Below are 27,970 nucleotides of genomic sequence, written 5' to 3' on the forward strand. Positions count from 1 at the left end.
TAAAAGCCTGATGGGGGGATGCCTGCGTGGCTCAGTCGGTTAAGCAACTGCCTCCGGCTCAGGTCATGATCCCTGGGTCCTAGGATCGAGTCCCGCATCGGCCTCCCTGCTCAAGTGAGGGCCTGCTTCTCCCTCCGCCTCTACTGCTCCTCCTGCTCCTGCCCGCACACTCTCTCTCTCAAATAAATCTTTAATTAATTAATTAATTAAAAGCTTGAAGGGGGGCAGAGGACGAGTGAGGGCTGCCAGAACAATCGGTAGAAACTCCTTGAAGACCTTCCCATCACAAACTCTCAACCCCGGCGCCCTCGGCCCTCAAGGGCCGTGGCGCCAGGGTGCTGATATCGCTTTCGCCGCGCTGCCCAGTCACTGGCGCTGCTTGGGAAGCGCGTTACCGTGGAGACAGGAGCACGAGGCCGGCAGGTCCCGGCAAAGGCGGAAATCGGTTGCAGAAGCTTGGGCGGCCATTTTGAAACCGGGCAGGAGGGGCGGGCCGCGACGGTTGACCCGTTTCAACTAAGCGACTGGTACCGCGGGGCGGGGGAGAAGAGGGAGGTGCCTGGGTCCACCCCAGGAAGGGATGCGGGGGGAGGGGGGCGGAGAGAAGGAGAGGGAGGAGGGGGAGGCGAGAAGGGGAGAGGCAAGAGAAGGGGAGGGGAGTGGAAGGACCGAGCAAAGGAGGGAAGGGGCGGAGAAAGAGCGGGGCCACGGGCAGGGAGAGGGTAAAGAGAAGCAGCTAGGAGATGAGTAGGGGCGGGGCTACAGGAGGCGGTACGTGGAGCCGATAGGGGTCCGGGGTATGGAAAAGGGTCGTGAAAGGGGAGAGTGGGGCCAAAAGGTGTCGCGGTCCGGAGGAAAGGTGAGGATCGAGAAGGCGCTGACCGACAAGATAGCGCCCGCGTGGAACGAGAAAAAGGTGCAGGGCGAGGAGAAGGCGCGGGGCGAGGGGAAAGCCAGCGGCGAGGAGAGATCCCGAGGCAAAGTGAGGTTATCTAAGGAGAATGGGCGTGGTTCTACGAGGGGGCGAGGTGAGGGGCAGGCTCAAGAAGAACAGCTCTCCAAAGACCCGGGGAAGAGGCGGATGAGCAAGGGGCGGGTCGAAGAACAGGGACGAAGCCCGGAACCGGGGCGGGGCAAGGAAGGGAAACCGACCGAGGAGCTTGCTCCAGGCGAGAAACAGGGGCGGGGACAGGGAAAGGGGCGGGGCGTGGAGAAAGTCTGGGCTTTGGAACCCGAGAAGGGGGAGGCTAGATACAGGACCCGGTACCAGGGCAGGGCCCGGACCAGGAGAAAGGGGAGATGCGAAGAGAATTGGGGGGACGGGACAAGAAGTGGGGGCGGAGCCAGGTGCAGGTGCAAGTGCAAGTGCACGATCAGAGAGAATAGCAGGTCTGGGGAAAATAGGTGGGGCACAGTCAAAGCCAGAAACAGAACCGGAGACCCTGTGAAGAGTAGGGGCGGGGTGCAGAGCAGAGGCGGAGTAAAGAACAAGTATGGGGCAAGGTTAAGGTGTGAGGCGAGGAGGCGGGGCGAAACTAGGAGCAGGGGCGCGTCCAGGAGCAACAGTAGAGGAGGGACCTGGAGTAAAACTAGAGGCGGGATTCAGAAGAGGAGCAGGTGCAGCGTCTGGGTCAAGGGCGAAATCTGGAGCAGAAGCGGAACCAGGAGCAAGAGCAGGGCGGGGGCCAGAAGCAAGAGCGGGGGCGGGGCCAGGAGCAAGTGCAGGGGCGGGGCCAGGAGCAAGAGCAAGAGCAAGGGTGGGGCCAGAAGTCTGAGTAGAGGTGGGACCAGGAGCAGGGGTTGGGCAACGCGCCGAAACTTGGTAGGCTGTCTGAAGGTGGCTCCCGGGCGCAGTCTGGCTGGCAGGTGTTGACCCCCTCCTCAGGTTCGAGTCACGTTGCACGCTGCCCCGCGATGTATCCTGCTGGCCCTGCGTGGCCGAGACTCCGAATTCTGCGGGCGCTGTGGGCACTACTGGCGGTACTATTTGCATCGTGGAGGCTGTGGGCGTTCCAGGATATCCAGGAGTGCACCTGGCAGGTTGTCCTGAACAAGTTCGAGACGGTAGGCAAGAATGGCATGAGCGACCGTTTCTTCCATCAACAGCCCGTGGCGACACTGGACAGTGTGTTCAGGCCTCTGGTGGATGCACCCACCGACCAGGGCGAGGTGAGGGAACCGGGGTCAGGTGAACGGGAGAGGTCATAGATCTGCACTCCACTGGGCTCTGGACATTTGCCCAACCTTTTCTTGCAGAAATACCTGAGCTTCCCATACTACCTGAAGATCAACTACTCCTGCAATGGAGAGGTGAGTGCAGCAGGAGTGAGCTCACTTTGTGTGGACCTCAGTTTCCCCAGTCGCTCACATTTTAATAGCGGTGACATCATCAGATCTTGGGGACCCTAAGGATATGAGAAGATTCCCAGTATCTCACCAGTCACATAGTAGGTGCTCAAGCAAGCTTTTTTCTTTCTTTCTTTCTTTTTTTTTTTTTGCCATTAAAAATTGAGATGGTGTGCCTGGGTGGTGCAGTGGGTTGATCATCAGACTCTTGGTTTTGGCTTGGAACATGAGTCCCACCTCTGCTCCACTCTCAGGGCGGAGTCGGCTTGGGGCTCTCTCTCCCTTTCCCTGTATCCCTCCCCTCTCCCGCCTCTGTCTCACTCTCTTAATCTCTAAAATAATTTTTTTTTAAGATTTTATTTATTTATCTGACAGAGAGATCACAAGTAGGCAGAGAGGCGGGCAGAGAGAGAGGAGGAAGCAGGCTCCCTGCTGAGCAGAGAGCCCGATGTGGGGCTCCATCCCAGGACCCTGGGATCATGACCCGAGCTGAAGGCAGAGGCTTAACCCACTGAGCCACCCAGGCACCCCATCTCTCTAAAATAAATAGATAAATCTTTTAAAAAGATTGAGATGTAACTCACATATCATAAAATTCACCATTTAAAGTATACAGTTTGATACTTTTTAGTATATTAACAAAGTTGTGTACTCATTACCGCTAATCACAGACCACATTCATCACCCTAAAAAGAAACCCAGTACCCCATCCTTCAGCCTCTGGAGACCACTGATCTACTTTCTGTTCCTATGAATTTACTTATTCTGGACATTTCATTATGAATGGAGTTCGTTGTCCAATAGGCAGCCTTTTGTGCCTGCTTTCTTTCGCTTGGCACATTTTCAAGGCTCACCTATGTCGTGGCGTGTATCAGTGTTTCCCTTTTACTGGCTGATTAATATTTAATTGTAAAGATGTGCTACATTTTGTTTAGCCATGCACCAATTGATGGACATTTGGGTCATTGCCACTTTGTTGGCCATTATGAACAATGTTGTTATAAATGTGCGTACAGGTTTTTCTGTGGACACATGTTTTCAGTTTTCTTAGGGAAATACCTACAAATGGAATTGCTGGGTCTAACGTTAACTCTGTTGCACTTCTGAGGAACTGCCTGATTGCTCTCCAGAGCAGCTGCACCATTTCCCATGCCCATCAGCCATGTCTGAGTGAGGGTCCCCTTTCTCTGTATCTTCATCAACGATTGTTCATCTCCTGATGATGGCCGAAAGATGTGGGTGCGAGGTGGTATCTATCTCATTGTGGTTTTGAGTTACTTTTCCCTCAAGACTCCTGATGCTGACCATGTGCTCACGGGTAACTTATTTATCTTCTTTGGAGAGGTATCTAATCAACTCCTTTGCCAAACTGGGTTGTCTCTTTATTGTTGCCCTGTAAGCTTTCCTTATAGCAGATGGATGATTTGTAAATATTTCGTCACATTCTGTGGGTTCTTTTTTAAAAGATTTTATTTATTTATTTATTTGACAGACAGAGATCACAAGTAGGCAGAGAGGCAGGCAGGGCGGGGGGTGGAATCAGAGAGCAGAGAGCCTGATGCAGGGATCTATCCCAGGACTCTGGGATCATGACCTGAGCTGAAGGCAGAGGCTTAACCCACTGAGCCACCCAGGTGCCCCTCTGGGTATAATTGTCTTCCATTGCTCTATATGTCTGCCTATATGACAGTATCACATAATCTTGATTCTTATGGGTTTGCAGTAAGTTTTCAAATCAGGAAGTTTGAGTTCTCCAACTTTGTTTTTCTTTTCCAAGATTGTTTTGGCTCAGGTGAGCTTTTGGATGACAGTAGAGTGTTGTGGACTAGAACTGAAGATCTGGAGACAGCCAACCTGGGTTTGAATCTGCCATTGACCGACATTTACATGGAGGAAGTTGGCATGATAGTTGATACTTTGGGCTCTGAAGCTAGGCTGCCTGGGTTTAAATCCCAGCTATGCTACATAGTAACTGTGTGCTCTCTGGAAAATTTCTTAAGTCTTCTCTATCAAAGTTTCCTCATCCTTAACAAGGATTCAGTAGTAATCATACCCACTTCCCAAAATGATTAAATATGCAAAGCACTTAGCACAGTGTCTGGTCATAGAAAGAGCTCAGTGAATGGTAGCAAGAAGTTTACAGAGTGTGACCCCGGGCAGAGACTTTTACCCCATGAACCTTCTCTTCTTATTCATAAAAGTGTGATAATAATACCTTTATCTGGCCATTCAACACCTATAATGAGTCAGATCCTTTTTTTTTTTTATAATTTTTTTTTTTTTTTAACACAACGTGGGTGATGTAATAATTAACAGCATGGCTGGGTTTTTCTTATGGATTCAGGCCATCAGGGATGCAATCAGCAAGTAAACACATAAAGTAATTTCTGAAGAGTAATCAGTGCAAAGAAGAAAATAAAATGTGATATGTTAGAAAAGAAGGTGTTATGAGATGGTTGGGGAAGGTCTCTGAAGAGGCTTGAGCAGAGACCTGAGTGATGAAAACGGACAACGGAGGAGACTGGGGGGAAAACACCCCAGGCCAGGGGAGAGGCTAGCACGAGGAGCAGGATGGTGCTGAGGTAGGACAGGGGGTGCTGTGTCCTAGGAGCCCTGAGGGAGGGCACAATGGGAGGGGACAGGGCAGGGAGGTGACCCCAGGCAGAGTGAGGACACAGTCCCTGTTCTGAGTAAGATGGAGGCATGAGGAGGTTCTGAGCAAAGGCGTGCCTAATCTGACTCAGGTGTTCCCAAGCTCCCTCCTGCTGGGGGGGGGCAGGGGGTGGGGGCAGGGTGGGGACAGGGAGACAGTGAGGAGGCTGGCCCGTGCTCTAGGCAGGAGTTGGGGTGGACAGGACCAGGGCCACTGTTGCTCCAGTGGGAGAGGCCCTCCTGCCCTGTGGTTGAAAAACCCTTGGGGCGCCTGGGTGGCTCTGTCGGTTAAGCATCTGACTCTTGGTCTCAGCTCAGGATTTGATCTCAGGGTTTTGAATTCAAGCCCCATGTTGGGCTCCATGCTGGGCATGGAGCCTACTTAAAAAAAAAAAAAAAGAAAGAAAGAGAGAAAGACCCAGAAGTAAGGCTTGGACAGATGCAGTTGGCTGAGCTGATGAAAGCCTGTCCAAGGTGGTTGGACCCATTATTTTTTTTAAAGATTTTATTTATTTATTTGAAACATGCGTGCACATGCGTGCACATGCGCGTGCACGCACACACACACACACACACACACACACTCACAGGTGGGTCAAAGGTGGGGAGAGAAAGAGGGAGAGGGAGACTCCCCGCTGAGCAGGGAGCCTGATGTGGAGCTCTGTAGCAGGACCCTGACCCCAGGATCATGACCTGAGCTGAAGGCAGAGGCTCGACTGAGTCGCCCAGGCCCCGCTGTTGAACCCATTAAATCTCTCTCCCTGGTCCCACGGCTTATCCCATACCCAGGAGGGCTGCTTGAGTACAGCCTTCTGGTGGAGATGCCTCTAAGCCTTTGCTTATGCTGTTCCGTGCACCTGGTACACCCTTCTTCTTCCCTCCTTCTCCACTGTAAGCCCGGCCTTCCTTTCTCGCCCACAGCCAGGACCCTGGAATTTCTGGGAGGCTGTCCCTGGCTATCTCTTCCCACTCCTTCCCTGTTCCTTTCTGTGTAATTGTCCTATCCCACCGTCACCCACAGGCTCGGGCTCCAAAACTTGGCCATCCTCTGACGGGGTGGGGGTGGCAGACAGTCAGATTTCTGCAGGGAGGGTAGAAGCTTCAAGAGTGGGACTGGGGGGCCGCCTGGGTGGCTCAGTGGGTTAAAGCCTCTGCCTTCGGCTCAGGTCATGATCCCAGGGTCCTGGGATCGAGCCCCACATCGGGCTCTCTGCTCAGCAGGGAGCCTGCTTCCCCCTCTCTCTCTACCTGCCTCTCTGCCTATTTGTAATCTCTGTCAAATAAATAAATAAAATCTTAAAAAAAAAAAAAGAGTGGGACTGGGGACCCAAAAGTGAGGAACAGGCTACCAGCAGCTCTGGGTGCCAGGTTCATTCCCACCTGCCCATGTTTGCTTTTCCCATAGCTGCCATTCCCTGTGCATTTCCTCTGTCCAAATTCTGTCTGAAGACAATGGCTCTGGCCTTATCGCCTCCTGGGACTCGCTTCACGGCCCCTAGCCCTTCTGCCTTTCTCCTCGCCTGGCCTGTCCCCACCCCAGCCCCAAGCCTAGACAATGTTCTCTGACCTTCCTGTGGTGCAGTCTGTTCTCTCACCTAGTCTGAGAAGATAGGCTGCAAAGATGGGCTCAAGGCAGGGGTACCCAGAGCCTCTCTTAAGTAAACACCTGTGGGGCCATCTTGCCTTCAGTCCTCCGAGGCCCAGGTCCGCAAGGGCCACCTGACGGGGCTGAAGCCCGTGGTGCTGGTGACCTTCCAGTCCCCAGTCAATTTCCATCACTGGAAGATAGAACAGCTGCAGATCCAGATGGAGGCAGCCCCCTTCCGCAGCGAAGGTGGGCCTGGGGGAGCACCTGGAGGGGCCACAGCCTGGCCAGGGTGTGGGGGGCTTGCTGGGGGCCTCCGTAGGGTCCATGACCTAGAGGGGGAGGCTGCCATCCTCAGAGGAGCCCGTGGCCTGGTGGGGTTGTGGGAGTTTGGGGGGGGCAGTGGGGCCTATGACCCGGAAGGGGCTACAGGGAGGTCTCAGTAGGGTCCATGGCCTAGGGAGGGGTCCTAGAGGGAGGAGGTATGGGGAGGTGCAGGGAGATCCCCGTGGCCTGTGGCCTAGAGGGCATCCTCGGGGGGCCTCAGCAGCCTCAGCGTCCACTGCCCCCCCGCAGAGCAGTGCACCGCAGAGCAGGTATGTGTCATGAGCTGGTACACGCCCATGCCCATCAAGAACGGCAGCGTGCTCATGCGCGTGGACGTCAGCAGCAACGGCCTGGGGCCTTTCATTCCCACGAAAAGGTGCCTTTTCCCAAGTCCGGGGCAGGGGGGGCAGACTCTGGGAAGGACTTCCTAATCTCCAGATCCCCCAAGAAGCCAGGAGGAGAGCAAAAGGAGGGACTGGGGTGGGGAGGTGATTGGGAGCTATGGCAGGAGCCCCGGAAACCGGAACCCTCGCTCTGCCCATCCGCACCTGCTGCCAGGTTCCAGGTGAACATCAACGGCTTCCTGCAGAGACAGCAAGACAACACCCTCCACTTCACTGTAGGAAATGAGGTGAGGGGTCCAGACAGCAGAGAAACATGGTAGAAAATGTGGGTAAAAACCAGAGGGCTGGGGCCCCAGTTACTTCCCAGACAAGTGGCAGACCCCATTCCCGGAGCGCTCCCTTTGCGCCAGGCCCAGGGTAAGCGCTGTACTAGGTGTGCAGCCACGTTCCGTCTTCACAGTGACCCTGTCTCACAAACCCATTTTCAGGAGGAGAAAACAGAGGCCCCTAAGGGGTGGAGCCATTTGCCCCCCAGTTTCTCAGCACTTACACAAAGTATGCCTGTGCACCGTGCATTCAGCAGGCACTTAACTGAGCACACATTGTGGCACCATGGGAACACGCCAGGGAGCCCACGGACACAGAACCAACATTCTAGTGGCAGAGACAGATACCGTACAATAAACATGAAATCAAGTAAATTCCAGAGTAGGTGAAGGGGGTAAGAGCTCTGGAGAGATTTCAGGGTGAAGGGGGTTGGGTCCTGCCACATGAAAGGATTGCATAGTTAATGGGGTGGTCAGGAACGGCATAAGGAGAAGGTGGACGTTTGAGTAAAGTCTGGGAGGAGGAGAGGAGGGAAGCATGTGGATACTAGAGGAAGAGCATTTTATACACAGGCAACAGCCAGGGCAAAGCCTCAGAGGTGAGAAGGTGTCCAGTGAGTCTGGGAAGCAGGGAGGAGGTCCACGTGGCTGGGAGAGGATGAGCCAGGGGGAGAGCGATGGTGGGTGGCGTCAGAGAGGTGACAGGGACAAATCGAATGTGGCCTCGTGGGTCAGGTGAGGACTTTGGTTTTTTACCCCAAATGAGATGGTGCCATGGGAGGGAAGGGGAGTGTTGAGCAGCCCCCCTTCCGTCCCCACTTGCCCCCCCGCCAGATCTTCAATCTCATACCCCGGTACTTCATGAATGTCCCGTCGAGGCCCCTGTGGTACACTGTGGACCAGGCACCAGTGCTCATCCTGGGGGGCATCCCTGAAGAGAAGTCCGTCCTGCTGACTGACACCAGCTTCAAGGACTCCTTTCTCGTGGAGGTGAGCAGGGCGGAGCCAGTGGTGGGCAACTTGGGGCTTCCTGGAGGGGGCTGTGCCTCAGCCTCTAAAATAAGGTGGTACCTGGGGCTGTGGAAAGACTCTCTATAAAGACACAGCAGCTCCCATGAGAGGCAGATAGCGGGAAGGGAAGACGTAACACCGCAGCTAGACGCCATGGCTTCAGATCCGGGTTCAGCCACCACCTGGCCCTGTGACCCTGGACCAAGTCATTTCTCCTACCCGGGCCTCAGAGTCCCCATCTGTCCCATCAGGAAAATACAAATAATCTTTATATTCACCTCATAGAATCCTCGTGAGTTGGGTTTAAGTTAACATCAGTCAGGCACAGAATGAGCACTTTACGAAAACACCACCACAAGGCCATCGTGATACCCAGCAAAATTAGATAGAACCCATTCATATCATCTAACATGGCCAGTGTCAGTTTTCCCCAATTATCTAAAAATGTCTTAAATTTTTTGTGGGGGGGAGCACCTGGGTGGCTCAGTTGTTAAGCCTCTGCCTTCGGCTCCAGTCATGATCCCAGGATGCTGGGATCTAGCCCCACATCCTGCTCCTTGCTCGGTGGGGAGCCTGCTTCGCCCTCTTCCCTGCTTGTTATCTCTCTTTCTCTCTTTCAAAGACATAAATGAAATCTTATAAAATTTGTAAAAAATTAAAAGAAAAAAATTTTTTTGGAATGTAGTTGACCACGATGTGACATTGGTATCAGAGGTACAATATAGTGACTCGGCAAGCTTGTATGTTGTGCTGAGCTCGCCACAAGGCTTCTGTCTGCCCCATATGACACTGTTGCAGTATCACGGGCTGTGTTCCCTGAGCTGTACCTTTCATTCCCTCGGCTCATTCATTCCCTAACTGGAAGCCTGGATCTCCCACTCCCTTTCGCCCATTTTGCCCGTCCTTCAGCCCCTTGCCTCTGGCAACCATCCGTTCATTCTCTGTATTTATGAGTCTGATTCTGCTTTTTGTTTGTTCGTTCGTTTATTCACTTTTTTTTTGTTTTGTTTTGTTTTAGATTCCACATATAGGTGAAATCATAGGGTATTTGTCTTTTTCTAACTTATTTCACTTAGCATAACACCCTCTAGGTCCGTCCATGTTGTTCCAAATGCCAAGATCTCATTTTTTGTGGCTCAGTAAAATTCCTTTGTGTGTGTAAACCACATCTTCCTTATCCATTCATCAATGGATACTTGGGTTGCTTCCATATCTTGGCTATTGTGAATAATGCTACAGTAAACATAGGGGTGCGTATATCTTTTCAAATTAGTGTTTTCATATTCTTTGGGGAAATACCAGGTAGTGAAATGACTGGATCATATGGTAATTCTACTTTTAATTTTTTATGTATTTTTAAAATTTATTTTATATTTGACAGGCAGAGATCACAAGTAGGCAGAGAGAGAGGAAGGGAAGCAGGCTCCCTGCTGAGCAGAGAACCTGATGCGGGGCTTGATCCCAGGACCCTGAGACCATGACCTCAGCTGAAGGCAGAAGCTTAACCCACTGAGCCACCCAGGTGCCCCTAATTTTTTTAATAGAGATTTTATTTATTTATTTCACAGAGATCACAAGTAGGCAGAGAGACAGGTGGGAGTCGCAGGGGGTTGCAGGCTTCTTGCTGAGCAGAGAGCCCAATGTGGGGCTCGACCCCAGGACCCTGAGATCATGACCTGAGCCGAAGGCAGAGGCTTAATTAACCCACTGAGCCACCCAGGCGCCCCTCTACTTTTAATTTGTGGAGGAACCTCCATACTGTTTTCCACACTGGCTGCACCAGTGTGTATTCCCACCACGAGTGCACAAGGGTTCCTTTTTATTTTTTTAATTTTTAAGTAATCTCTACACCCAACATAGGGTTCGAACTCACAACCCCAAGGTCAAGAGTTGCATGCTCTACTGACTGAGCCAGCCAGGCACCCCAGAGCGTTCTTTTTCCTCCACATCCTCCCCAACACTTGTTGGTTCCTGTGTTACTGACAGTAGGATTCTGACGGGTGTGAGGTGGTATCTCCTTGTGGTTTTGATTTGCATTTTCCTGATGAAGAGTGATGTGGAGCCTCTGTTCATGGGTCTGTGGGCCACTGTGTGTCTTCTGAAAAATGTTTTTTAAAGTTGGTTTGAATCAGGATCAACATGTTGTGTTTAGTTAAGTCTCTTCATACTCTTCTCACCTGTAAGTCTGCCCCACCCCGCGCCACGTCCTTTGCCTCATCTACTGCCTTTTCTCAGGCATGCAGGGAAACCAGGCCTTTTGTCCTATAGAGCTGAGCCACTTGCTTCTTCATGGAACCGCTTAACTTGTTCCTCGGACCCTACGTGGTAGTCAGCTCGGGCTGCTGTAACCAAATACCACAGACTGTGTGTCTGAAACAAAAACGTATAGTCTCACAGTTCTGGACAAGTCCAAGATCAAGGTGTCAGGAGGGTCGGTTCATGGGGAGCCTCTCCTCAGCTTGCAAGCACCTTCTCATCATGTGCTCACCGGAGGGGAGACAGAGATCGCTTGGGTCTCTTTCTCCTCTCATAAGGACACCAGTCCCATGGGATTAGGGGCCCCTCTTTATGACCTCATTGGACCTTAATTATCTCCTTAGTGGTAGGGTTAGGGATTCAACATATAAATTGAGGTGGGGGACATAGTTCCAGGGATAACACCCCATAGAGTTATTGCCTATAAACTGGTACTGAGCTCAGAGCTCTAGAAGCTTGGTTCCGTCTAGATTCTTTTAGTCAAGAGTCCTCCATTGATGGTGCTTTCCTGTGGTTAGTCTGTGATATCGCCCATGTTAGCAATTGGTCCGTGGGTTCACATAGTAGCAGCCTGACAGCCAGTTGTGTCCCAGGTAATATAGGGTGGCTGGGCCAAGCACAAGATCTTTGGGATCTGACTGTGGTCTGGGGGAACCGAGATTGCTATGCACCGTTGAGTATGTTACACACTGCCAAACTCAAGGGAGCATGCCTAGTTGCCTCTGGCTTGGGTCACCTGCATCCTGGGCCCATGCTGGGGAAGTGTGGCCACAAGGTCCTACTTCACGGTGCACGGGGAGGGTGCCCTTGGGGTGCCTGTATCCATCCTGAGCAGGTGCCTCCCTGCTAGGCTGGACGTGGGGGCTGAAACCGGGTGAAGCCACACCTCACTGACTCTGCTCCTCTGCAGTTGAACATTGACAGTTGCTGGGTAGGCTCCTTCTACTGCCCTCAGGCAATTTTTACGGCTACCATCTATGACGCCATTGCCACCGAAAGCACTCTCTTCATCCGGCAGAACCAGCTGGTCTACTATTTTACAGGCACTTACCTCACCCTCCATGAAAGCAACCACGGCAGTGGTGAGGGGCCCTGGCATCTCGGGGAAGGGGTCCTGTCTGGAGGAGCCCTAGGGAGGGCATCGCAGTGAACCCACCCACTGGCTTTTCCATGGGGGGGGTTGGAGGGACTTTCCGAGGTCCTTGATCATCACTACCTACCCTGCATGGCCTTCCCCTATCCTCTGTATGTGGGGGGAAGGCTTTCCTCTGGACCTATGAACCAGCAGACGGGAGAGGGAGGTGTGAGAGGGAATGGAGGGAGCACACAGAGAGAGAGAGATAGACAGAAAGGCATGTGTGCATACACACACACACACACACACACACACGCTCACACAGTATCAAAAGACAGAGGAAGACATGCATAGCAAAGGAGAAGTTTGGAGGGTGGGACAGAGGCATGGAAAGTCAGAGAGAAAGGCAGACAGAAAGGGGTGAGCAGTTGGGGACGAAAAGCCACAAAGGAGACTGATCTCGGAGGAAAAAGAAAATTTTGATTCAAGCTTATCTTTTAAATGATACCCAAACCCTCCTGGTCCTCAGCTTCCTGCCCCCTCCGCTATATAAATGAGAGATGTCATTTTATAGGGTCCCAGAAACTTGTATTATAACCTACATTTCATTAGGGCTTATTCCCAACAACTTCATTTTTGTCCATTTCTTACTTAGGACATTTGCCAGTAGGAGGAACCAAATAAAAATAGACTTAAATCAAAGAAAGGGGTGGTTATGGGCTTAGATAGATGAAAAACCTAGGAGCATTTGGTTTCAGGTACGATTGGATCTAGGAGCTCATTGGAGCTTAGACCGGCCCCTCCGGGCTTTTATCCTTTCGTGGGCCCAGGGAAAAGCATGTGTTCTTTAGCAGCTGTAAGCTTGGGACTGTCTCTGATTGGTCCAGCTTGGTCACATGCCTAGTTGAACCCGCTGCTCTGGCCAGGGGAATACAAGGTGGGGTTAGCCCAATCTCTAGCTCATGGACAGAGTATGAGCAAGGAAGATTTTCCCAAAGGCAGCTGGGCCCTATGCCAGGGCCCTTCAGACCCCACACTGAATAGCCATCAAGGCCATGGAAAAGTGGATGGGGGTCAGGTCCCAGGTCTATAGACCCAGGTCTGAGGTTCTACGCTGGCCCCCACAGGGAGCTGGGTTCGTGTCCTGGCCAACGAGTGCATCAAGAGCCTATGCCCCGTGCATTTCCATAGCAATGGCTCAGAGTACGTCATGGCCCTCACCTCTGGCAAGCGGGAAGGTTATGTCCACTTTGGGACCATCACAGGTAAGGACAGGGGCCTCTGGCAGTCCAAGAGACCCCTCCATACCCATGTGCCTCTGAGAGTTCCAACTGCTGGCCCTCATGCCTCACCAGGTGCCTTCAGGCGGGGCCCCAGGCTGGAGGTTGTCCCTGTGAGTGGGGATGGGTTTATGCATTTTTTTTTAAGATTTTTATTTTTATTTATTTGACAGAGAGAGATCACAAGTAGGCAGAGAGGCAGGCAGAGAGAGAGAGGAGGAAGCAAGCTCCCCGCTGAGCAGAGATCCCGATGCGGGACTCGATCCCAGGACCCTGAGATCATGACCCGAGCCAAAGGCAGCGGCTTAACCCACTGAGCCACCCAGGCGCCCGGGTTTATGCATTTTATAGGAGTAGGACTCCAGTGTGTTTTATATCTTTCATGATTTTCTTGGTTTCAAAGGGAAGAAGCCTAATTCAAAGTCATTTAGGCATATTTGCAGATTTGATAAATGAGAAGACTGGAGTCCCACTTCAGGCATGGCTGGATCCAGGGCCCACAGGGTAGATCATTAGGACTCTGTCTATCTCTTGGCAAGGTAGTGTAGTATAGTGATTATAGCTGAGAGAGATTGCTTGAACACACCCAACCCAGGTCACCTGTGGCTTTGGACAGGTGACTTAACCTCTCTTTTTGGTCTCATTTTCCTCATTTGCAAAATGGGGTTAATGATAATACTAGTAGCTGCCTCTTTGGCTTGATAGAAAGATTAAGTAAGTTGGGCTAGGTAAAGGTCTTAGGACAGTGCTAGGGACACATTGGATGCTCTAAAAAGGTTTATTATTATGAACCCTGAGGTTTGGCTTCATTTGCAGGTAGATACTCCTCTGGGGGTTAAAGATGGTCCAGGAAGTTGGGGGGCTCACATCTCCCACCAGTTCGAGTCACCCCAAAAGGATGAAAGCAGCCTCTCCCATTAGTTCTAGCATGAACCCAGGGTACACTCTGATGAGCCCATTCTGGGTCAGTGCCCATACCTGAGCAAATTACTGTGACCAGAGATGGACCCATGATGGTAGGCCAGGTGTGAGTGACTATCAAGTCGGGGGTGAGACTTGCCCCCTGAAGTCCATGACTCAGGGGGCAGGAGGCACGGGCACCACACCTCGTTGATTGGAGACCCGGCTTGGTGGGATGCCAGATGGACTGGGAAGGGCCTGAGCGTGGACCTGCTGTGCTCCGCAGATGGCCACGTGTCCTTCCAGGTGCTGCCCAAGCATCGGTCTGTGTGCAAAGGGATACAAGGTACCTAGCTCCCGGAGGGGTCTTTGGCGGGGGGATCAAGAGTGTGGCAGAGCAGGGAAGGTTGGGAGTAGTCATGGGAAGGAACAGTGGTGTCTTGGGAGGCGTGGAGAGTCACTGGGATAGGTGTGACAGTTACAAGAGACCATGGAGAGGGGCAGGTCCAGGGCTGCTCTGGACCTCACCCTTCCTGTCCAGTTTTCAACTGCTCCATAACCTGGGCCGTATTCATTGCTGGTGACTACATTCTCCTGATGCTGGTAGAGATCCAAGACCCCACCACCAGGAGTTATTTCCAGGTGGTCAGCTACGACTTGGGTAATTGGGATGCTGGGGGGTGGGGGTTGCTGAGTGGGAAGAGGCAGGAGCCTAGATTATGAACTTTGTGCCTGTCTGGCGGGATCTGTACTAAGCAGACAGGGGGAGGGAAATATTGTTCACATCACTCCTGGGTAAGAGGTAGTGGTGGAGAATGGGCTTGGTGGGGTGGAGAAACAAGAAAAAATATGCCTAGAACAGAGGGGGAATGGGGAGGGAGGGAGATGGGAGAGGTGAGCAGAAGCCAAATCTGGAAGGGCCTTGTGGCTCACAATAAGGATATTGTATTGTATTTTATTTTACCTTTAGAGAATAGGGCTGCCCTGTACAGTTGTATAGGCTGTGGACTGTACTCTCCAGCCAAGAAGTCAGAGGAGGCAAATCTTGTGCCCTAACATATTCACATAAAGAAACCCTAAGGGCCAACAGGCCCAAATGAGAAGCCACTGGAGGGAAAGTTTTTTTGGAGGGCTTGGGAAGGTGGTGACTTGCCCAGTTTCAGGTTTTGAAAGCTCAGAGCCTCAGAAGATTTTACTGTGTTCTCTCCGGCTATAGTCAGTGATAACCTGGTGATCCTCTACACCATCCCGGAATTCATCCCTGATGGTAGGAAGGGAAGACAGAGGGGGCCTCAGAGGTGGATGAGGGCCGGGAGGGGTCCAGAGGACCATTCCCTCATTGCTGTGTCCACTCTGCCTCTGTCCTGGCCAGCTCGAGGCCTGGAGTTTCTGATGATCCTAGGAACAGAGTCTTACACCAACTTCACGATGGTACCCAAGGGCATGTTCTACAACCCGTATAACAACCTGCTGTTCATCTGGGGCAACTTCCTCCTGCAGAGGTATGGTGCAGGGCCTATGCTACCTCTCCTGGGCCCATCAGGGTGGGGACCCTTTCTGAAGTAATCAGATTTGCAGAGCTTGCACATTTCCAGAAGTTATGAGAATTGTGATGGGAAAACACGGGCCACGGTGATCAGGGGTAGGATGGGGAAGTGGAGATTTTAAAGCTCTGGGAGAACTTTTTTTTTTAAGTAATTTTTTTTTTTAGAGATATTTATTTATTTGACAGAGACACAGCGGAGAGAAGGAACACAAGCAGGGGGGGTGGGAGAGGGAGAAGCAGGCTTCCCACTGAGCAGGGAGCCCGACGCAGGGCTCGATCCCAGGACCCTGGGATCATGACCCAAGCTTAAGGCAGATGCTTAACGACTGAGCCACCCAGGAGTCTCTGGGAGGCCTTTCTTAAATGAAACCCAGTGTAAGGACCCAACCTATGCAAAGGGCATTGTCGGGGGAGAGGTCAGGACACTCTGCACCCCTCAGGAACTTAGGGGCCCCTGGGACTGCTTCGTGGACTGTTGGCAAAGTGCTGCGTTGGCCACATGCTCCTGTCTGGAGGTGACTGGTCACCCAGGCTTCCTGGTATGTTCTTACCAGGCTAGCAGAGAGCTGAGTAAATGGGTCTTGGGTCCCGTTAGGCCCGGAGCTGGGGGAAGCAGATACCCTGCAGGAACCTCGCCTGGGTGTCCCTCGCTCCCATCTCTGCCCTTGCAGCTACAACAACGAAAACTTCATCTACCTGGCGGATTTCCCCAAGGATCAGTCCATTAAGTACCTGGTCAACTCGTTCCATGGAGAAACAGCTATTGTCACAGAGACGGAGGAGGTGGGCTGCCCTGCTCCTCTCCCCAAACCCCAGGGGTCTCCCCTTCTCCCCCTGTCAGGGTAAAGGGGTTCAGAGAAGGAAATGCCCTCAGGGATCCCAGAGAAGGGCAGCAGAAGCTCCATTTATAGCTGAGAACCCTGCAACACAAGGAGAAAGTCATTCCGCCCCCCCCAGTCTTTCACCAGAGTGAAAGACTCAGTCATGACCCGATTTCCAGAGCATGTGGTTCACTTCATAACACCGAGCACTTACTATATACTTAACCCAGTGCTGGGGGTTCAGTGGTGACTGAGTCAGCCCTGGACCTTGTTCTCACAGGGTCCCAGTCCTACAACAGTTCAGAGTAGCTGGGGCTGCAGGGAGGAAGACAGTACCTATGGAACTTCAGAAATGGGGTGCTGCTGAATTTCTAGTTCAGTGTGTGTGTGTAAGTGTGGCGTCAGGGAGGGCATCATAGAGGAGGCCACATGGAGGAGGGGTTGCACGAAATCCTGCAGGCTGAGCCTCAGAAGGGGCTAAATTCTAGAGTCAAATGTGTGGTGCGGTGGGCATCAGTGCAGAGATGGGACACTGAGGCCAAGAGAAGGGTGTGAACCCCGGAGAGTGCAAAGAGTGCAAAGAGGAGAAGACAGGGCTCGCCCCTGGGAACCCTGGAGGGGTATACCTATTAGGGATGCTTTAGTTTCAAGTAATAACCACTCAAGCCAACTGGAACACGGAAAACATTTATCGTAGCGAGCTGGGGCTGGAAGTAGAGGTGGTCGGGCTCTGGGGAGGAGAAATGGCGTCATAGAGAGAAGGTGTGTGAGCTCACCTGGCACTGGTTGGGAGTGAGCTCTCCAGCCTCACCCTCACCTCAAGGAATGGGGCCATCACACTGGGTAAAGGGAGAGGTGGGTCAGAGGTCCCCGTGGCCCTCACACATACACACACACACACACACACACACACACACATTTGGCTGTCGCACCCCCAGATCTGGTACCTCCTGGAGGGCAGCTACCGGATGTACAGGCTATTCCCATCCAAAGCCTGGGAGGTGCATGTCAGCCTACAGGTGATGCAACAGTCCTCTTTCTACACCCGCATTGAGACCATGGTCACCCTCTTCTACGAAGACCACCAACTGTACCAGGTGCCTGTCGGGGGCGGGGTAGGGTTGGGAGGGTCACAGGGAGGCTGCCTGAGCGCAGCTTACCGGGGCCTGCCTCCCCTGCAGCTGGTGTATCTCATGAATGGTGGGCAGGGCCGGCTTGTCAAGAGGCTTGTGCCTGTGGAGCAGCTCCTGATGTACCAGCAGCCGGGCAGTCACTACCTCTTGGAGCAACGGGGGTGAGATCCCGGGCGGGCAGCAGTGGTAGTCAGGGGGCCTAGGTGCTGCCCACATGAACCACCTGTTCCTGGAGGGAGAGCGAGTCATCCCCAAGGACAACCTTAGGGCTGTGGTGGGGCAGCTTAGGGCCCCTAGAAGCTCAGAGGAGGGGCCAGATGGAGACGGGAAGGTGGGTGCAATCAGGGAGAGCTTCAAAGAGGAAGAGGTGCAGGAGACTCTGTGGGCTGAAGGGGGAGGAGGGATTAGCCACGTGAAAAGATGAACGGTTCTGGCCAGGGGGAGCCACATGTGCAAAGTCCTTGAGAAGGAAAGGAGATGGGGTGTTCAAGACTGAGAGAAAGGTACAGTGCAGACAGTGCTGTGCTGGAGGCAGGGTGGACAAGGGGAGCCTGGTGATCGTAGGGAGGAACTTGGACTTCATCCTGAGGGTGCTGGGGAGCCACGATGGGACTAAGAGAAGGGATTCCATGGCCAGATGTTACCGCGTTCAATAATGATCCTTCTGGTCACCCGCGGAAGCGCCTTGCGGAGGGGGGGGGCAGCTGGGAGAGGGAGCAGGGAGAAAGGGGAGGTGGAAGAAGGCGTAAGAAGTTGGTTTGGGGGGTGGGTGTCTAGGATGAGGTCCAGAACTCCGGTCTGAGGGACCCAGGGACGTTCAGGAGAAATTGTCCAGGGGCACCAGGGGCTGAGGCTGAGGAGGAAGGTCAGGGCTGCACTAGATTTGGAGAGTCAGCAGCGCAGAGGTGGGAGGAAGACCTGGTGGGTGGGGGTAGGTCCGCGGTGCGCCAGGCGCGAGTCAGCCTCCGTGTCCCCCGCCCAACTCCGCCGGCCCAGGAACCACCTGACGCTGTCCTTCGCCAACTTCTGCCCCTTCACCGTAATGCGCTTGCGCGACCTGCCCAACCCGCAGATCTACACTCGCCAGGAGCGCTACCGGGCACACCCGCCCCGCGTGCTGGAGCCCTCGGGCTTCCACGACCAGAACTCGCTCGCCGTCTACCAGGGCCTCGTCTACTACCTGCTTTTTCTGCACTCCAAGTACCACAAGGTGGGCGCCTGGCGGGGGCCGGGTCTGATCTGGGACTGAGGAGGCCTAGAAAGCAAGGCCCAAGTACCTCGAGAACCCCCGTAGAGGGTGGAACTGAGCGGAGCTGTCTGGGAGAGTGTGAAGCTAAAGGGGGAGCCGGGGGAGCGGATGAGCAGGGCTTTGGAGAGATGGCTTTGGGAGGGTGGCTGTTGAGCTGGAAGTAGGGCTCGGGGACGGGCCAGGGTCTGGTAGCTTTGGCTTTGGGTCAGGAGCTGGGCACGCCACCTGCCTGGGGCCGCCTCTGCACCCCCTCCCACCCCACCCCCGCCCCCAGATCACGGTGCCGGCAATCCCCGCAGCCTTACGCGGACCCGGTGCACGACTCCACCTGGCGCTGGTGGAAGAACAAGAAAGTGGACCAGGTGCGTGGAGAGGGGTGGGGGCCGGGGGAGCGGCAGCGTCAGGACACTCCTCCCGTTCCCCGCTTCGGCTCTGACTGCCCCGCATCCCATCCGCCAGGATTACTACTTCTATCTGGCTAGCAACTTGCAGAGCGCGAGTAACGTGTACATTGACATGGCCAGCTACGAGAAGATCTACGACCTCAAGGCCGAGCACGAGCTGCCCGAGCGCATCTACCTGGACAAGGGCACCAGCTACGGCTTCTCCATCTTCGTGACCGTCCGCGGACACTCGTTAGAGTTCCAGCCGGAGCGCGGTCTGTGGGCGACGCTGGAGCGGAGTCCCCGGGGCGGGGCGGGGGCTGCGGCCTGGGGATTGTCTGCTACGCTAGGGGGCGGGGTCTGGGGGCGCGGCCCTAACCCCTCCCTGTGCTTGTAGTGCTCACCACCTTAGAGCTGCGCAGCAAAGTGGATCTGGGCGTGGTGCTGGCCGATGCGGACTGCATCGAGGTGGTGGTAAACCAGAAGGTCCTCATTAATCGCAACTCGGTGCTTTTCTGGGTGAGATAAAGCGGAGAGGGGGTGTCGAGGTGGGGGCGGAGCTCCCGGGGCAGGGCACCCAGGCACCTGCTCGGGTCCTCAGGCAGGTCTGTTGACGCCTTCATTTCTGCCTCCAACCCCAGGTTACGCTCCGTGATAAAAGGTCTTGCTTTGATCAGGGCCTTAGTGGACATCACCTCATGAAGACGTCCGTGTTGGTCAAGGTTCAGTCCAAGCCTGGAGGGGAAGGGATGCGGGAGGAGGGGAAAGACTGAACCTACGGGGCCCACCACCATCACCTGCTTCCACCCACAGGTGGTGGGCGCGGTCGGGCACTGCTTCCAGAACACACATCGGGGACTCCACATGCAAGTATTGGACCTCGGGGTATCGGGACCAGTGGTGGGAGGGAGGGGATTGGATTGAGTCTCATCGGAGCTGGTTCTAAGTGCTCCCCCTGGAAATCTCACTAGTGCCTTCCTAATTCCTTTTCGCTCATTCACCCACCGACCCACCCTCTCACTCCTTTCATCCATTCATGTTTGCAGAAAGGGCTGCCTTTGTGGTTGCATACATTGCACTCAGGCTTGTATGTTCCTTCTAATATTTTTCTGCATGGGAGTAAAGCATCTGCGACACAGGCCTTTTTGTTCCCAGCCAGCCCAAAGGAAGTCACGTGGGCCAGCTGGGCCCTTCTTTCACATGTTGCTCTTCATTTGCCCTCACAAGTGCTTTGTTCACTCCAATGGGTCCTTCATTCTTTGCTTGCTTACCCATGCAATACCCCTTTTGCACAGAGGCAGACCCTGAAGCTCAGAGAGGTGCAGACATCTGCTCAGAGTAACCCAAGGAGCTAATAAGTGATAAAGGAGGGACCTGACCGAGGTGCCTTGTTCTCACCCCCTTCCTTGGCCACCCATTTGCAGTGTCCTCCCTCCTGGCTTGGTATGACCCAGGACAGTAAAAGAAAAAAAAAGGGGCGGGGGTTGTAATAGCCCCCAAAGCCTTGTGGGGAGGAGGAGAGCCGGAAAGAGTGTCTGACTCAGCATCCAATAAGTATTTCCTGCTGGCCTTGGTGATAGGCAGTATTTTCCTCTTTATGATCGCCCCAGAAGGTCAAAGTTAATATCCTTATTTTTGACCCAAAGAGTCTAATCTGCAACACTCTGTTACAGCAAAAGGTTGGAAACAACCTCAATCTGGGTAATAAGGGATTGGTTAAACACATTTTACGGTCCATCCACGTAACGGAAGACTATGTATGCAGTTGTAAAAAAGGGGAAAAAAGATCTCCACACACAGATGTGGAATAGTCTCCAAAGTGTATTTTATTTTGTTTTTAAGATTTATTTATTTAAGAGAGAGAGCGAGCGAGCGAATGAGTAGGGGGCAGGGGGGCAGAGAGAGAAACTCAAGCAGACTCCACACTGAGCATGGAGCCTGATGCAGGACTTAATCCCATGCCCCCGAGATGAGACCTGAGCTGAAACCGAGAGTCAGGTGCTTAACTGAATGCACTGCTCAGACACCACCAAAGCATATTTTATTCTAAAGAGAAGAAAACTGGATACAGAAGAGTATGTATAGGGGCACCTGGGTGGCTCAGTGGGTTAAAGCCTCTGCCTTCAGTTCAGGTCATGGTCCCAGGGTCCTGGGATGGAGCTCCGCATCGGGCTCTCTGCTCCGCAGGGACCCTGTTTGCTCCCTGCTCTCTCTGTCAGCCTCTCGGCCTACTTGTGATCTCTCTCTCTCTGTCAAATAAATAAATAAAATCTTTTTTTAAAAGTATGTATAAAACAGTAGCAGGAAGGAGACTGAGAATGTATATTCATGTTGGATTTCATTTGCATGAAGAAACTGGGAAAATAAGTAAGAAAGTCCTTATGGTAGATTGCTGCCCCGAGATGGAGGAGAGGCAGGACATTCGGGGAATGGGAATGGAAGGGAAACTTGTCATCGTGTGTGTGTGTGTGTGTGCCCACATGCACACACCCAGAGGAAAGTGGAGAGAGATGAGATGAAGTAAGGGGGCAGATCACATGAAGCCTAGTGGGCCACGCTGCCCCAGGAGCTGAGGAGGGACTCAGGCTCTCCCAGGCTGCATGCAGGAGACAAACTGGGGGGAGGGGCAGGAACAGGGAGACCAGGGAGGACACAAGGTTGGGCAAGACAAGGGGCGGGGCGGGGGGCACAAAAAAGTTGAGGAGGTTAGGGAGAGAATGGCTCTGTTTTGAAGTTGTTTTAGAGACAACAGGATGTCAAGATGGACTGGCTGTGGGAGAGAGAGAGAGAGAGGCTTCCAGGATGAGGCTTTTAGCCTGGACATGGAGGGATGAGGGTGCCATGAACCAAGATGAGTTGTGGATAGACAATCTGAGATGCCCTTTGGACCTCCCAGTGAGTGAGTGGCTGACAGGTGTCAGGCCTAGCACAGGGAGTGCTTAATCTATGGCCACCAATGCCTGTCCACATTCACCACTGGCCGTGCCACAGTCTCTGAATGTCTGTGTCCCTTTGACAAATGAAACCTTTGGACCCTACCCCTGAAGTGGGCAAGAGGCTGTTCATTTTGAAGACCGTGTCATGGGAATTCCCTTACCTCTGACCCCCATCCCAGCTTCACTTCGCTTCTATAACCCAGGCTCCTCCCCAATCTATTATTTGAGAATTCAGGCCCAACCTGAGCCCTGTGCAGTCCGATACCAATAGGTGTTAGTGATGTTGTGTCTTTTCCCGGAGGCCAACCTCTCAGCTCCAATTCCAACTCTATCCACTTCAGGTGTGGCTTTAGATAATTAACAGATGAGGCGGGTACCTGGGTGGCTCAGTGGGTTAAAGCCCCTGCCTTCAGCTCAGGTCATAATTCCAGGGTCCTGGGATGGAGCCCCGCATCGGGCTCTTTGCTCCCCTGGGAGCCTGCTTCCCCCTCTTTCTCTCTGCCTCTCTGCCCATTTGTGATCTCTGTCAAATAAATAAATTAAATAAATAAAATAAATAAATCAAATAAATAAATAAAATCTTTTAAAAATTAACAGATGGCTTGACCTCCCTGTGCTTTACTCTTGCTATCTGCCATGGAGATGTGAATAGTCTCTACCATACAAGGCTTGTTTTTTTTTATGAGGGTTAAATTTGAGTTTGAAGCACTTAGAACGTCACCCAGTGCCTTGCACGCAGTAAGAACGATATAAATATTTTGCAGTTTTAGAGTATTGTTTCAATGCTAATAATTATACAGTAGCTGGCCTGTGAGTCTGGCCGGAAGTGGTGGGGTGTGTGGGAGGAGGCGCGTCTGCCCCGCCCCGCCCCCCAGTGCAAGGCTTTTCTCCTCCCACTTAGGGCAACTTGATGATTCCATTGCTCATCGGCTGTCCCCCAGGAAAGCGCCTGGCCTTCGACATCACCTACACGGTGGAGTACAACCGCCTACAGAACAAACACTACTTTGACTGCGTGCATGTTGACCCTGAGATGCCCTGCTTCCTCTTCCGTGATAGTGCGTGTCCAGCCCCTCATCCCATTCGTTCGCGGTCCTCTGTCCCCACCACTGCCCCTGCCTTCCCTCACTGCCCACTCACTTCCTCACTTATCCTCTGCCCCTCCCCCTTGGTCTTCTCATCTCTCCTTCCTCTCCTCTCCGTCCTCCACTTCTGGGGCCAAGCTTATTCTCCTCCTGGCCTCCCTTCAACCCCACAGCCTTCTACCCTTTCTTCTTGATCCAAGACTTGGTGACAGGAGAGTCGGGCAGTTTTCAGGGCAGGTAAAGACGTGGCCAAGCCAGGGACCGATGGGAGTTGGCAGGGGAGGATGGGAGTGGGTGGTAGAGGTGATGCCGGACTCTGGACTCTGAAGCCAGTCCACGTGCACCTCTGCACCTGGCAGCTACGTGTTCAAGGTGGTAGGCGGTGGGCCCACGATGGACACTCTCATTGAATACAGCGAGGAGGAGATTTACCGCTTCAACAGCCCCTTGGACAAGTAATGTTTGTGGGATCCCGCCCACAGTCTGCCCTCTTTCCTCGAAAGGCTTCTCTTGCTTCCCAGCCACAGACCTCACCTTGGCTGCAGGCACCACTCACCTGGCATCTCAAGGCTCCTAGGAGGGAACAAATGCTTGCCCCGCCCTCCTAAGTCTCCCCCTGCCCCTTCCCTCCTCTGCTCATACTGCTGGCCTCTCTCTACACCTGCAGCAGTAGGACCACCACCCCCCTGCCCCTGTCCCGCACCCCACTGAGGTTACATGGTCCTGTACAGAACTAACAGCCTCATCTGGACCACCAAGAACACAACGACCACAAAGGACTCGGCCTTCAACATCATGACCCACCAGAGTTTGGGCATCGAGTGAGTGCATGGCCTGATGGCTGGTCCCTTTATCCCCTACCTGTCCACATGGTCTGTCTGGGCTGTTGTCCCTTCTCTTTCTGGAAGACCTCTTGATTTTCAAGCCAAACTGACTGCCTTTGTGTCCTTCAAATGGGGTGACTCTGTCTGCAGGGCTGGTCCCTCTTCCTCTTTCTTCAGGCTTAGGTCCCTCCATCCAGGGACACTTTTCTGACATTCTAAATGGGACATTGGTTCCCATGTCCTCCTGTGCTTTGCCCCTTCTAACCCTCACCTCTCTGCTAGTACCTCCCCCATCCCAACCTGCCCCTCTGGGCTGTCCCTCTCTCTTGTGGGGTCTATCTCCCTTATAGGTCCAGGTCCTGATAGACTAAACATAGTATTTGTTGAATGAGACAATGAAGGAATTCATTCATTCATGGTAGGCATTTATTGACATTTGAATGGAGGTCATAATGAATGAATAAAACAATGGAGGAACAAATTAAAATACAGAGGCTCGTTAACTATTTTTGATTCAGTGAAAGTGAGAAAATGATACCATGAGCAAATGAAGGAAGTGAATGAATGAATGGAGCAACCAACTTGCACCAAGTCAGTAGTCAACCTAACTTACTGAATAAGTGAATAAAGGAAAGCATAAACGAATGGAGATATGACTTTGTGCCTAGCAGGTACTCAAAGTATATTTGTGGGATGAAGGACTGAAGGCAGCAAGGAATAAATGAGGAGTTGGGACATGATAGATGCACACTCTGTAATCTAGAGGATTGCATTGTAATGGAGGAATTGGCAGATGGCGATGTTAAGGCGGGAGGTCATGAATGAGTGAACAGCCCGTCACATGGTAGACATGGAGTCAGCCTTACTGGATGAATGAATGAAGGAGGGAATCAGGGGAAGGGGTAAGATTACATCTCGTTGGTGCTCACCTAGAGTTGGTGGGCTGGAAGGAGGGATCAGAGGTTGGCACGTGCTAGGCAGGATCTGTAGCATGTTGCCTGAACTTGTGTCCCCAGGTGGCTGTGTCTGGAGAACTCCCCCTGCCATGACACCATTCCCCACAGCATCTTTGCCCCCGAGTTCTTCTTTAAGGTGTTGGTGAGCAACAGGTGAGCCAAGCATGTGGCCAAGGTAGAGTTGGGGCTTCCTGTGGGGTGCCCAACCCCTCCCCCAATGCTGAAACCCATTCCCACCCCCCCCAAGAGGTGTGGACAAGAGCACATACTGTGACCACCAGCTCATCTTCCTGTTGCATATCCATGGCCTCCCACTCAGTGCCGAGCGGGCCCTCTTCATCCTCATGGTGAGTGGCTGCCCAGAAGCTGCGCTGTTAGGAGAATGGGGCTCGGGCTGCCCCCACCCCATGTCTGTCATGTGGTGTCTGCAGGTGTCATTCATTGTGTTTATTGGCCTGGTGAGCCTCTACATCATCTTTTGCCTCCTGCTGACCCCGATGGTCAAGGCCTGCAACATCCTCCGCTGGAAGATCAACAACATCATCACATCAGAGTCCTACTACACCTACAAGTCCTCTTCTAGAATCTTCAGTGGGACATCTGGGACCAAATCCAGGGCCAGCTCCAGCATCGGCTCCAGCATCAGCTCCAAAGTGGTGGAGGGGAACCAGTAGATCCCTGAGGAACCCTCAGAGAAGCAGTCTATTACTTGAGTCCTTTGCCTGCCTCAACCCCAACCTGTGCACTCCCCTCACTTCCTGGGCCATCTTGGAAATCCAATTATCACCCATCCCAGGCTTTTTTGGTTTTGTTTTGCTTCGATTTTCACTTCTCCTTCAGACCTAAATCCTCGTATCAGAACCAGCTGTGGGCCCTTGTAAGGGCTCATGTTCAGTTAGTTTGTACCACACAGTCCTATAGGTCATTAAAATCAAAATCCTTCTGTGCTGTCTGGTAAATAGCATTTTCTCTGTGTGCCTGCCAACCCCACCCCTCCCCGGGCTGCCCCCAACCTCCCCACAGTCCAGCAAAGTCTTCCATGACCCAGACCCATCGCTGTGGCCTGGAGTACATTCTGATTGTTCGGTGCCCAGGTTTAGTACCAATCATTAAATATTTTGAATTTCAATACCTCTCTAGTGTCTAGCTTAAGGAGGGGACTCTGGAGAGGTTAGGATTTTTGTTTTAGTTGCAAGTAGCAAAAATTTCACTTAAATGGCCTACACAGAAATGGTAATTTATGGGCTTTAATATAGGCTTCAGGTATAGTTTGATCCAGAAGTCATCAATGTCTGTAGGGTTCTGGCTCCATTTCCCTGTAGCTTTTCCTGACCTTCCCTCCTCTTAGTGTAGTCTCTAATCTCAGGCCAGCCCCCTTTACAGTCCAAGGCCCACATATGTTATTGTTCAGAAAGAGAAGGGGTTGGAGTCCAACATTCCCAAGCAAGTCCTATCAGTCACTCTGATTAGATGGGGATGGGTCCTGAGCTCACCATTTTACTACTCACACTGCCAGAAGTTAAAGCCAATTGAGCCCACCCCTGGAGCTGAGGAGAGTTTTACCCTAATCTCTTGATTATGTGTGAGGAAGGACAGTTCTTGTAAGGAAAATGTGCTGTCAAGAAAGGAAAAGACTGAAAGGCAAAACCAAAACAAAACCCCTGCTCCAACAAAAAGGTCCAGGGGTCTGCCATGCAGACTGAGGGATGAAGAGGTTGTCCTTGAGATGAACACCAGGGAGAAGGAGAAGGTTTTGGGGACAGACTGAGGCCTTCAGGCATGTATGGTCATGGTCATGTATGGCAGTTCAGGTATGAGAGACTTCTGGAGGAGGTCATCCAAGAGGCTGCAGGGATGTCAGATCTGGGGCTTAGGAGGAAGGTTGGGGATGGTCAAGCCATATGGCACCATAGTCCCCAGTAAAGACCCATCAACAATATTAACTGCATTGATGCAAATAAAGAAAATGTGATAATATCCTGTTTTGTCCTGTCTTAGTCTGTTCAGGCTGCTATAACAATACCATAAACTGGGTGGCTTGCAAACAAATATATTTCTCACTGTTCTTGAGGTTGAAAGTCCAAGATCAAGTTGCTGGCAGATTCCATGTTTGGTGAGAGCCTGCGTCCTGGTTCATAGATGGCCATCATTTTGGTGTGTCCTCATGTGGTGAAAGAGTTAATGGAGGTCTCTGAAGTCTGTTTTATAAGGGCATTAATTCAATTCTGAGGGTTCCCAAAGGCTCTATCTTCTACTACCATTACATTGGGGGGTTAGATGTCAACATCTGAATTGGGGGGGGGGAGGACAAAAACATTGACACTGGGTCCATGGCAGATCCCTTTTCTTCAGCAAAATACATTTTCATCTCAAGCACACGTAAAACATTCTCCAGGATAGAGGATATGTTAGGTCATAAAACATGTCTTTTTTAAGATTTTATTTATTTATTTGACACAGAGAGATCACAAGCAGGCAGAGAGAGAGGAGGAGGCAGGCTCCCCGCTGAGCAGAGAGCCTGATCATGACCCGAGCTGAAGGCAGAGGCTTTAACCCACTGAGCCACCCAGGAGCCCCATAAAACATGTCTTAATAAAACTAAAAGTATTGCCTATTAAAAGGCAGATATTGACAGATTGAATTAAAAAAAAAAACAACGATCTATCTCTTCTTTATGGAAATAAAAATGATTAGGAGAGCATGTTATGAACAACTGCACACCAACAAATGGAATAACCTAGCTGAAATGAAAATTTCTAAAAAAAAACTAAAAAAAAACAAATCTTTTTTAAAAATTACAGATTCAATTTCCTTGCCTATTCTAGACATACTCAGATTTTCTATTTCTTCTTGAGTCAGTTTTGATAGTTTTTACAAGATGAGAAAACTAAAGGCCAATATTCGTCATGAGTATAAATGCAAGACTCCTCAACAA

General features: G+C 52.2%; 1 protein-coding gene across 1 annotated transcript; it reads left to right on the plus strand.

Moving 5' to 3' along the window:
- Positions 1-1,817: 1,817 nt before the first annotated feature.
- On the plus strand, positions 1,818-27,012 carry CATSPERG (cation channel sperm associated auxiliary subunit gamma). The gene is made up of 28 exons (XM_044256540.1): positions 1,818-2,169; positions 2,257-2,310; positions 6,688-6,832; positions 7,160-7,286; positions 7,469-7,541; positions 8,415-8,570; positions 11,758-11,929; positions 13,050-13,187; positions 14,389-14,448; positions 14,644-14,763; positions 15,319-15,369; positions 15,475-15,604; positions 16,320-16,431; positions 17,408-17,566; positions 17,651-17,763; positions 18,599-18,812; positions 19,151-19,213; positions 19,311-19,509; positions 19,632-19,753; positions 19,876-19,956; positions 20,048-20,104; positions 23,072-23,228; positions 23,429-23,492; positions 23,615-23,710; positions 23,987-24,076; positions 25,096-25,188; positions 25,283-25,382; positions 25,467-27,012. The coding sequence occupies exons 1-28, from the start codon at positions 1,915-1,917 to the stop codon at positions 25,707-25,709; spliced, it is 3,444 nt and encodes a 1,147-aa protein (XP_044112475.1). The 5' UTR covers positions 1,818-1,914; the 3' UTR covers positions 25,710-27,012.
- Positions 27,013-27,970: the final 958 nt, after the last annotated feature.

The sequence above is a fragment of the Neovison vison genome, chromosome 7, assembly GCF_020171115.1.
Source record: "Neovison vison isolate M4711 chromosome 7, ASM_NN_V1, whole genome shotgun sequence".
Lineage (NCBI taxonomy): Eukaryota > Metazoa > Chordata > Mammalia > Carnivora > Mustelidae > Neogale > Neogale vison.

Coding starts and splice junctions, on each gene's coding strand:
- CATSPERG (XM_044256540.1), top strand. CDS start 1,915: ATGTATCCTGCTGGCCCTGCGTGGCCGAGACTCCGAATTCTGCGGGCG. Junction 2,170..2,256: donor CACCCACCGACCAGGGCGAG/GTGAGGGAACCG, acceptor CTTTTCTTGCAG/AAATACCTGAGCTTCCCATA. Junction 14,449..14,643: donor TGTGTGCAAAGGGATACAAG/GTACCTAGCTCC, acceptor CTTCCTGTCCAG/TTTTCAACTGCTCCATAACC.